This window comes from Tribolium castaneum, chromosome 5 (genome assembly GCF_031307605.1).
Source record: "Tribolium castaneum strain GA2 chromosome 5, icTriCast1.1, whole genome shotgun sequence".
In the NCBI taxonomy this organism is placed as follows: Eukaryota; Metazoa; Arthropoda; class Insecta; order Coleoptera; family Tenebrionidae; genus Tribolium; species Tribolium castaneum.
The window spans coordinates 14798186-14809803 of NC_087398.1; the positions used below are offsets into that span (position 1 = coordinate 14798186).

Consider the following 11618-nt stretch of genomic DNA (forward strand, 5'->3'; position numbering starts at 1 on the left):
ACAAGCATTTGGGCCATTTGAGGTTACATTATTCTTCCATTCTTAACTCTACCAACACAGAAAATTTAATTGCAAAATATCGCACGTACGTTATGAAAGAATGAATAGATGATGTAATGAATATTTTCACTAAAAATTGAAGTTTTCTAATTTTTGACACATTTCGTGGCTGAAATCAAACATTTTGATGTCCTATTGCGAACCAAAAAGCCACTTCTAAAATCTGGTAATTTTTCAAACTAAAAATATTTCATTTTTGATTACTATAAGTTTACATTATACTTTAAAGAGCTCAGAAATAAGTAAATTAAACGATTTTTTTGTTTGACAGTTCACAGACGATATCTTGGCTGTGTTCCTCTGTCACAAAATAATAGATACTTTGTGCATGATACCATAAAATCATTTATTATGAGCTCATATGCCAGAATTTAGTTAAATAGGTACCTTAACTATTTAACTTTTGTTTATGTTTTATTATTCTTTTATATAATTGAATGCTATTTTTTGTTTTTTTTTTAATAAAATATTGTTCATAAATTAGCAGTTTAAAATTATTGATTTCAAATAACGAAAATAAATCGATTTAGCCGGAATATCGACAAAATTGTAATTGAAATCGATTTTATCGATATTTGTGCAGCATCGATCAGCCCAGGTCCTATAATGCGTCAAAGGGGCATTATTATTAGTTTATTATCATTGACTTGAAATTAAAAATATGTTTTCATTCAAATATAAAAAAATAAATTCATTATGTCACATTAGATTTGATTATTAAATCTACCAAAATTTTTTCCAATGCCCACATACGATTTTCAAAAATAAGAAAGTAATCAATATTTATGAAGGGAAGATGGAAAGAAAAGTTTAAATATCTTAAAAAGGGCTAAACTTAGCTTCGTATAGGGAAAGCTGATGAGAACTTCTTTAGGATCATCCAAAAAGGCAATAAAAATTAAAGCTTTGAAAATTTACCTATTTATTGTTTGATGTGGGGTTAGACGGAATATCAAAAATAAACCAGTCATAAATTCTTGAATTTACAAACATATCTTCAGTTATGCAGTCTTTGAGATTAGTACCATTAGAAGAAAAATTTATCTTCGCATACTAAGGGCAAGTAAGGACAAAGTAAGGACAAGTTTCGACCTGCGAGCTCATCTCATCATCAAACTAAATAAAATAGCATAAACTATACTTACTTTACCTCTCATTATTTAATTTTTTAACTAAAGATTATTATTCTTTAACTGATTACTAGCTCTTAATTAGCTCAAACATGTTTTAACTTAATCCTTTCAACTACAACGTGCAGTTAGATTTAACAAAAATTGACCTCTTTTTGACAAAAAATTTTGGTGTACACAAGGCGTATTTAAATGTGACTAGAAATTAAATATTTCCAAAGGTAAAGTTCAGTTTTAAATAGAAAAATAAAACTTCAGAAGTTATTAAAAACCGGCGAAGTTTAAATGTGGCGCCACGTTGCGTCTAGGGTTTTTCGTCCCGTCAGTGCTTTGACATTTGCAACGATCGTTTATGTCAACTGTTTTTGTCAAATTTAAAATCGAACTAGTATTTTTTGTTATAGTGTGTTTTATTTAACTTAACTGTGAATTGTGATTGGATTAAAACAAGTAATTCGTACAAAATGGTGACTAAGACAGCGTCTAAAATATTTTGCATTGCAGAATGGCTCATTTTCCCAGCTTCGACGATAAAACAATTTTAAAAACCCCTCAACCGGTTCATTCCTCTAGCATGGCTGAAAGCGATAAGAAAATTTCAACTTTTGACTCTTCCTTCGAGATGGACAATTCACTTGGGATTTTATCGATCAAAAGTGGTGACTTGTCGCCCCACGAAGGCTCCGCTGCCTTTTTACTCCAACAGCAAATTAACCTAGCCAAAGACTGCATCAACAAACATAAGGAACAGCCCCCTGTCACGTCTATACCCTCCAGATACTTAAGACCAAGCGAACAGTCGGCGAATTCAATTCCCTTCAATGATTTTTCAAGCACAATCAACGAAAGCGACTTGCTGGGGAACAGTTCCACGCCTCGGGCCTCCGCCTGCACTCCCGACCTCATGCGAGATCGCTGCTCAATCGGGAAAACCATCACTGCGCTCGCAAGTTCGTTTGCAAATCCAAGTTTTGACGTTGATAAAATTTTCAACACGATACACAAAACCATGGAGGAATGTTCGTTCAAATCGGGGGAAATCGATGTAGCGAAATTGTTAGAAGGTAATTAGGTATAAATTAAATGCACAGTATTTTATTTAGACGTCAAACACTTTTATTCAGTAATTAGTTATTTACACAATATGTTATGAATAGGCCGATTTAGTTTAAGATGCATAATGTTTGTCAAAACGAGTGAGCGCAACAAATAAGTTGTACAAATTATAGTTAATTTATATTTGCATCTGATTTATGTAAATAATTGTAATAATTTAAATACCCATTTAATTGAAACACATCGAAGTGCATTAAAACAATTAAAGAAATCATTAAGCGTCAGGTACGTCATATAGGGTGTCTCAAAAGTGGCGAATTCCGAATTCAGAGCATTGTAGAGAATCTTTTCAGTAGTCTTAGCTGAGGCATCCTGTATTTAATTTGGAGTAAAAAATACAAAGATTATTTTTTTTTACTCCAAAGTAAATAAATTTTTTCGAGAAATTGCTTATACAGGGTCGCTAAAAAGTATACCTAGATACACTTAAACCTTTTCAACTCAGTTTAAAAGAAAACCTTGAAATTTTTGAAACAGTTAAAAGTGTTTAAATTCTATCATCTAAGAGCTTTTTCAAATTTTTATAGTCATTTATTTTGAAAATACAAGGCTAACAAACTAAGTTAGTTTTGAAAATACTATTATTAGCGATACCTGTCACTTGTATATTAGCCAAAAATTAAACTTGGGTGCAATATTTAATTTAATAATAGTGCATTTAAGTAATACTAAGCGAAAAAAATTCTCATGTTGGTTTATCATGGAGACACCTTTTGTAGTGTAAAAATCAAGTATTCCGTGTTTAAAATTTCTTAGTTAAAACGTGTTCTTTTTCAGTTACAAATGTTATTTTAACAATTATTTTTAAATTTTAGTTATTTTTTGGTTAATGTTTAAACAGCAAAGAGCTAACGGTAGATAAAGACAACATTTCCAAGGCTAACAAAATTTTACATTTTTCATAATTTTCGAATTTTTTTTAAGTTTCGATTAAATTAAGATATGCATGTGTTATACCATAGTAAAACTCAGAAAAAAATGCTCTTCTCAAAAATATTAAATTTGACCCTTGTTGCTATTAAAAAAAATCAAGTTAGCCTTGTATCCGAAGAACAAATGGAGATAGAAATTTAATAAACATCTGAAACAATAGAGTTTATATACTCTTAAGCATATACCAAATTTCAATAAGTTTTGATAAATAGTTTTTATAATATTTAACTGCATCCACACTTTTTAGCGACCCTGTATTATTAGTTTTCACAATCATATACACCGTAAATAACAATAAACATTGAAATTTTTAGCCAGCATTTGAAGAAAACAATTCAAATTGCACCTGTGGTGCACCTTTAAACCAATATATCTTTTCTTTTTTTCTACATTTGCTCTCGTCAAGTTTGAGACACCCTATACATGTTGAAAAAATTTCTTCATGAATTTTTAAGTCAATAATAACTGTAAGAAAAATCAAACAGTCACTTCTTATCCGAAGTGTTAAATCGATCAGTGAGTTTTACGCCAAATTCGAAATTTTTGTATAGTTTTATTGTCTTTTTGTACAAAATCAATAGAATCTGAAATTGCTGCTTAAATTTTGAATATGATAACGCGGGAAAACCATTTTTCGAATTTTTGACACAGAATGAGTTTTGCATTTAGACCATTCTTATTCAATCGATTGTTTTCTTTAGTATTGTATTTTTACATTGATTTATTTTCTTTAAATATTCTTTGCTACTTTACATTTCTTTCTTTTTTATTTTTTATTTTCGTTTTTTACAATTCCTTGGCTTTTCCTTAATTAAATCTATTCTTTCTCGACCTTTAATTTTTCAACGTTTTTTAATCTTTTTTGCACAATTTGGTTTTTCTATTTGACTAAAGATTTCTTTATATGTCATCGATGTTTTCTTTTTTTTTAATAAATTTTTTTAACATATATTTTTTTAGTTCTCGTTTTTCAAACATATCTCTCTTTTAACAACTTTTGTTCGCTTCCTTTTCCTTCTCTACTTTCATCTTTTATTTTTATCTGTTTTTAAATAATTTCTTAATACTTTTTATATTTGTATTTTTATATTTATTCTTAAGACTTCAAAGTGTTTCCCTTTTTAAATTTTGCTTTTCTCTTTTTAAAACTCCTCTTTGCTTTCATCGAAACATTTCGTTCTCTAGTTTTAACTTTCATTTTTGTCTTTTTTTAAGTAATATCTTTAGCTTTCCTCTGGCCTTTCTTATCTAAGTCTTTCTATCCTTTGTGAGTCAATCGATTTGTTTTTAATATTCCTTCTTTCTGATATTCTTTTTTTCCAAAAGGATCTGTTGTCGCTTTAAAAAAATTTCATGTTTTACTTTTTGTTTTCTTTTTTAACAATCTTTCTTCGCTTTTTCGTAATTTTGTAATTTTTTCTTTCATTTTTTTTTAATATTTTTTGCACAAATTTAATTTTATATTTGACTAAAGCATAGTTTGTTGTAGGCCAATGAAATAGTTGTCTTTCTTTTCTTTCTTTCTTTAAATTTTTAAATACACTTTAAATTATCTTATCACATGAGAACATTTATTTTTTACTGCTTAAATTAAAAAAATAATGAAAAATTAATTAGTGATCTACTTAACGTTAATTTAAACTAAACCTACAACTGTAACGTCAAAAATTAGACTACAACTTATTTATTACCAAAAAAGGCAAAAAAGTTAATTTCATTTGTATCAGTTTTTTTGGCTTGCAAATTGAAATTTGTTTCTGGGCACTTTATAATTAAATACTATTTATATTTTAAATTTTTTACTGTGCAAAATATTATTTTATACCGACCACTTCTAGTGTTTTCTGAACAAAAATTAGTTAAATACTGAGCAAGTGATCATTCATCATTTTATACGAATTAAAATCGCATTGATTACTGATCGCTTTATTTCTATCCATTATTAGAGGACGAGAAATCGTGGCGGCGAGAAAAGGCAATTCCAACCGAAACGAAGGATTTTTCAGTCACTTCTGATGATTTTAAAATGTCAATTGGGAGTTTCTTCCAAAAGAGGTCCGATGAGCTTCCGGAATTGCTAGCGAAAAGTCCCGACAAACGTGAGGCACCGATCCCTTTGATTGAAACTTCAACCAGAAGTGAAGCTTTACGAAATAGCACGCTTGTCAAAGACGAGACTGTTAGTCTCAGTTTGATTCAGAAAATGCTGTCGTCAGAGGAATCTCCGATGTCAGCACTTGATAATATACTTAACAAAGCAAAGATGGAGAAGAAGTACAAAGCGTGTCCAGAGCCTACTAAAGCTCGTACCAGTCCGCCCATTAAACTGCCAACGTGTCAAGAAGAAAAAGAAATTGAGAAAGACACACCTGTAGAACCTGTGGTAAATATTTTTTTTTAATTTTTTGTCTTAAGGCTAAAGGGGACGACAGTGTTAAACTAAGTGTGCAACAAAGACAAGTAGTAATGAAATTGATTTTACTATTTTTAGCGATATTTGTAATCCAATTTTAAATCGAAAAATGGAATTGAGTCTTTAAAATAATTAAGAATTTGAGACAACGTAAGACTTTTCTGAAAATAAAAATTGATATTTTTTTATTAAAATTTTAAACAAATATTCATAATATTTTAAAAAACGTGTACGGTAAAGATACACTGTGATGATACCAAGAGAATGCTTCCAAGAAGCAAATAAAAATTTTAATAGTTTGGAACGATCCAACAGTCAAGTGCGGGGTAAGAAGAAGAGAGGGCAAAATAAACCTCGATCAACTAAAGACAGGAAGATGTGAAACACGATGTTTCTGTATATACTAATATTATTCATACACAGAATTATCCTATTAATTCTTTGAATTAAATGTTGTAATGAATTAAGCATCAATGTTTTTTTCTTTTTGAAGTAGCGTTTTTTGTTAGTAATTTTCATTGCTCAAAAACGGATAAATGAAAAAAGTTTGGAATACGACAAAATCTGTTTTCCACTGTGGAAAACAATAGGTTAAATTTTAATTTATTTTTGGTAAAAAATTATTTTGGCATGATGTCATGAAGATTTCTGATGATAGATTGAGAAAGCTCAGCAAGAAGCAAATAATGTTAAATAATCTTGGATTCAATTTTTTCTAGAATTAAATTGTTTGAAATACCTAAGATTTTCTCGGAATATGTAGAAATTGTAAGCGAAGCCCAAGTATATCTGCTTCCCATTCTAAAAAAAAGCCCAAAGGGATCGAACAAGTTGGCAAAACAAATAGAAACTACTCGTAATAATCACCAGAATTTAGCGTTCGCTTTTAAATGTTCAATTCAAAAGTTGATGAGTTATGACTTATGATCAACTAACAATTATTAATATTTTAATATTGAAGATCTAAGTATTTATATGGAAATAGTGTGTGTAAATCGTCTCCCAACTAAACAAAGTGTGCGAAATAAGGAAGAAACAGGAGGTGGCTAAAGCTGTCTTTTTTTTTTGCTTATATCTTGGATTCGGTCAATTTTTATCAATTTTTATCTTTTTACCAAAATTAAAGTTGATAAAACTTTATACAAAATGGTCCTAGCCTTATTGTTGTAGGACTAACCGTAAGCGAGTTACTAGCTTTTGAAGTTGAGTGTCTACATGACCCTACATAATTAAACGTTACTATATCATAAGTATTTATATGGAAATAGGCCCTTAATTCCTAATTCCTAATTCCTTAACAATAGAAATAGGCCTGCAATGGAATCAAGATTCGACGATCATTTTATCCTGGTTACCTCCTAAATATTATTGTGAATCTTTTTCTGTTGACAAGGAATTTTTACCATAAAGCTTTTAGTACGGATATCTAAAACTAAGGATATGAAACGATGTACAAATAAAACGTCCCCATCCTCGATAGTTCCGTTAACGTCGCCAGAGACGCAGTTGTTCCATTACCGTCTAAGTTTTCAGAGCAATGTATTTATAAAAATTTTTGTAATTAATAACGGGTATCACAAGGCGCTTAAAAAATATAGGCAGATAGAGCATCAAATTCTCAATAATAGTAGATAAAAATAGTGCAAAAATTATATCTTAAACTATATTTAAAAAAAATTCAAAATTTTACCAATTTGGACTCTACTCCATATTTTTCAAAACGCTGCGAATACAGTTACAGATTCATGAAAAATGTTTAGAGAAAAATCCGTGAAAATCCGCAAATTTTAAATTTTAAATAATTCTTTTCTCATGTTTCACATGAAAATTTTAGTCCGCAGTTTTTCTGGTTGAATTTCAATTAATTTAAACACCGCTCGAAGCGCCCTTATTTTACTCCGCCGTACTATTTTTTTTTTGGGTTCAGAAAATCCCGCGATTTTGAATCTCGTTTCGTCTCCTTCGTAGCTTTTAGATTAATGTTTCGAGGCTAAGGCGAAAAATTCTCGGCCTAACAATGAATTCCTTCGTTTTTTAATTCAAATGTGCATTTATTTTTTTATATAATCTCTATTTAGTTCAACGCACTTGGTACAATAATGTGTTTCTAGTTTTTTAATCCCATCCCTAAAGTGACTTTCTGGTAGGTCTGCAAAATACTTGTTTACAGCCACAGTCATCTCCTCATTCGAGTGATAATTTTTCCTAACCACATTTTTTTTTAAATTCGTGGTTGGTGGAAGTCTGGGGATTCAAATCAGGCGAATATGAAGAATGTTCTAATAATTCATATTTTAAATCCCTCAATTTTTCCATTACCAGAGCGCCTTTGTGGGCAGGTGTATTGGACCCATGCGGCACCCTTTTGCACACAATTTTTTTGTATATTTTTGGTGCAAAATAAACTACATTCTTTTCTCAGATATCCCAATGACTTTAATACACTTTCATTCGCCGATCATCCAATACCAACTTATGCATTTTGTTGAGATTTTCATACTGTTTTTGGTCGTCCTTCACAAAACTCATCATTGAGAGATGTGCCACCACGTTCGAATTCATCTGGCCGTTTTTTACTTTAGAATATAAAGAGGTTGACTTTTTATAAACTCTCACTAACTTTGGATAAATGTTGGATAAATAAGCCCTCCAAAACAAAGAATTTAATGACGGCGAAATGCTCCATTTTATCCATTGTTCAAAAGAGACATGCACCTTTACTTTAAAAAATGCTCAGAAAAAAAACTATTTGCCAGATTAAGACAAAACTTGAGGGATGCTATTATGACACATGATGACTTTCTCCCGTATCAAAATTTTATTGATAACAATATTAATTCTATGGTAGGCCGAGAATTTATCACCTTGCCTTCGTAAAATGTTAATTAATCAAAATCTATCCACTTTTGCTTAATTCAGAAATAAAATTAACTAGACGCGCTCTGGTGATGACTTTTGAACTATGTCGAAAACAGTAAAGAAATTTTCGTAATTCCACATTTAACTGACATTTAATGAATTGTTCAACAATTTTGCGTGTATAGTGTTAATTACTTACAATAGAAAGAATCACTTTAAAAGTACGTGGTGGTAAATACTAGCGTTGACTTTGGTTCTGTAGTTTTTCGTGGTATAAAGTGTTTATTGTTGGAACTTGAAAGTGGATAAAAAGTGAAAAATATTTAAATTTTGATTACAAAGTCTTATCAAACAGTTGTCTAATTAAAGATTATAAGTAATGGATCACAGCGAATACAAGGTTTGGCTCAAGAAACCAATAAATTAGTGAAGTGTGTGAATTTTAGGTTAGAATTTTCCACTGAAAAAATAATGAAATGCTGCGGTAAATCTACAAAACTACAATAAAGATTAACATCTGCTGATACATTTAAACATAAATTATGCCAAAAGGTAGGCTTTTCAATGTCTTCATAATAATTTTCCAATAAAGAAAGTGAACCAAACAGTCATTCGTTATTCGTGTTTTCCTCGTCATCTCTCATTTGTCAACATAAGTTTCTTGCATCAAAGATACAATAATCATTCCGCATAGGCAATGCAATAATTGTGAAGCCCCAAAATTCGTACAACGCTCAAAATATCCGAATAAACATTTTCCCGCCATTTATGGTTACTGTTTTCGACCTAGCTCAGTGGCGCCCCCAACGGTAATTTTACTTCCGAATTCTATTAGCAATTTAATGAATTTTGTCATGACACGATGCCAATAACAAAAAAAGGTTATTGGTGTCTTACAGCCACACCGTAAAATTTTTAATGTTAATATTTTTTTAATGTTAAACAAAATATTGCACAAAAAAGGAAAAAATCTATAATATCGCGGTTTCTAGATACCGACTGAACCATTCAATGGATTGGAAGAAATTAAAGAAAATATCTCCCCCTTCGACGGAGACAGAACAGCGGTTTCTTCGCGAAGCTCGAGCTCCTTGAGCAGCCTCCCTAACGGTAAGCTCCCCATAGCTACGACCAAAACCGAAGTCATTTGGGGCTGCACAAAACCCGGGAAGAACAGTCTGCGTGAATTCGTCGTGCGAAACAGATCAGCAAGTCGGGTTGGTATCACTTGCACCGTTTCTAATCCATCATTTCGCCTCCACAAAGACGGCTCCGAACTTAATTTTACAAGTGTACTTAAAGTGATTTTACATCCGTATGAATCGCGCCCCCTTTGTGTCACTTTCGCCCCCACTGCCGTGGGGGCTGTCGTAGACAACATTACTTTCACACCAATCGATCCAAGTCATGTGCAAACAACTAAGCAGTTCATCAAATTGTACGGTTATGGGGGCTATGCTGATGTGGTGGTGCGCGAAATCGTGAAAGACACCACGGGGAAATTTTTGTGTCCGTTGGGGAGTGTCGATGATCAGGAATTGAAACGCGGGTTTTTCTTGAGAAATAATGGAACTTTGCCGGCTTTTGCCCACTTTAATTTCACACTAAATGGGTTTTACTCGTTTTCCAATGTTGAGGTGGAGCCTTTGAGGGCTGTTTTGATGCCGGGTGAGGAACGGGAAGTGACCGTTAAGTGTAACCTTTCGAAAAAAGATCTAACTAATATCAAGTCTAAAACTTCGTGCGTTGTTTTCGAAATGGGGAAACTATTGCTAGTGCATGGGGCAGAAGTGGACCGCGCCCGTTTGAGGAAATTGTATCAGAAGGCGAAGGAAAGAGAGCAGCAAGTTAAGCCTTGGATTGTTGAACTGGTCGAGAAAATTCATGGAGAAGTGGTTCCGAAAGATTTGAAATATTTTAGAGAGTCGCTTTTATCTATTGAAGACGTGGTGCAGTTGTTAAATAAGGAAGAAATCACTCTAACTGTTGAACAGGAGGCTGACCGAACTGTCACACTACAACACCTTCAAGATGAAACAGCAGCGTATCTTAGTTTATGTGAACAGACCGAAATTTTTGATTGTACAACATGTCCAGAAACGTGTCAGGTCGAACCCAGTAAGATTTTCTTAACTCTTCCGGAAAAAGTCAAGGATATTATTTTCGTAACCAATCGTAATAAGAAAACTATTTATTTTGAGACTAATGTTGTCCCAGAAGGGCTCAAATTGAAGCCACATGATGGTACTATAAAGCCAGGAGAAACCGTCATGATTGAGGTGTCCTGCAAACAATTGTGTAAAGATAAGACTGCGTTTAAAGTGAGAATTCTTGTAGATAACGAGAGTTTTAGTGTTGATGTGAAAGTTGTTTATCTCAATGCCTAGTACTTAATTTTTTGGAGGTTTTTTTAATACATTTTTAACTTTTTTAATAAATTATTTTTTCATGAAGTTATGTCTTTTTATTCACCAAAAATTCCATAAAAATTATCCATAAATGTTTTCGGATAAAACATTGGGCTGGGCATGACCTTGACTATGTTAAAGAAAAAAATTGTTTTGAATTTTTCAAGTTTTTGAAAAAAAATTGAAACCTTATTGGAGTTGCAACAAAATGGTTTTTTATGAGCGATTTGTCAGATAAGGAGTTAAAATACTTAAAATAATTCCATGCGGTTTTCTAAAATTTTGATCTAGTTATCCATCTAGTTAACCCATAAGCATAACCGAAATAAGATTCACACATAATTTTTTTATGTTCTTCGGTGAACATTTTGGATATACAGGGTGTTAGGGCATGACAGCAATATTTCGTATGTTAATTTGTCATGATCAGACGAGTTAAAAGCCCTTGTATCATTTTTTCCAAAAAGTGCGTACTTTCTTCAGAATTTTTTATTAACCTACCTGTTGAGAGTCACTGGGTGGCTTACGGTAGTTTATTAGCAGTTAATTTTTTCATTAAACAAAATGGGCTTTTTGTAAATTTTTCAAAATTGTGGCTAACATGTTCCTTTATGTCGCAAGTTCAAATCCCGGTCCTAGTAAAAATGTTTTTGATTTTTTTTCGTAAAATTTAACAAAATACACATTGAAATAGAGCAA

The 11618-nt window shown here is 31.6% G+C and overlaps 1 protein-coding gene across 1 annotated transcript; it reads left to right on the plus strand.

The window, feature by feature from the left end:
• The first annotated feature begins 1514 nt into the window (after positions 1–1514).
• Positions 1515–10964, plus strand: LOC103312417 (uncharacterized). Its single transcript, XM_008192975.3, has 4 exons — positions 1515–1640; positions 1695–2254; positions 5186–5622; positions 9504–10964. The coding sequence occupies exons 2-4, from the start codon at positions 1696–1698 to the stop codon at positions 10896–10898; spliced, it is 2391 nt and encodes a 796-aa protein (XP_008191197.1). The 5' UTR covers positions 1515–1640; position 1695; the 3' UTR covers positions 10899–10964.
• The last annotated feature ends 654 nt before the right edge of the window (positions 10965–11618 follow it).

Excerpts from the sequence above, each read along its gene's own strand:
- LOC103312417 (XM_008192975.3), top strand. The coding sequence starts at position 1,696 with ATGGCTCATTTTCCCAGCTTCGACGATAAAACAATTTTAAAAACCCCT. Across the intron at positions 2,255-5,185 it reads TGTAGCGAAATTGTTAGAAG|AGGACGAGAAATCGTGGCGG; the intron begins GTAATTAGGTAT and ends ATCCATTATTAG. Across the intron at positions 5,623-9,503 it reads ACACACCTGTAGAACCTGTG|ATACCGACTGAACCATTCAA; the intron begins GTAAATATTTTT and ends CGCGGTTTCTAG.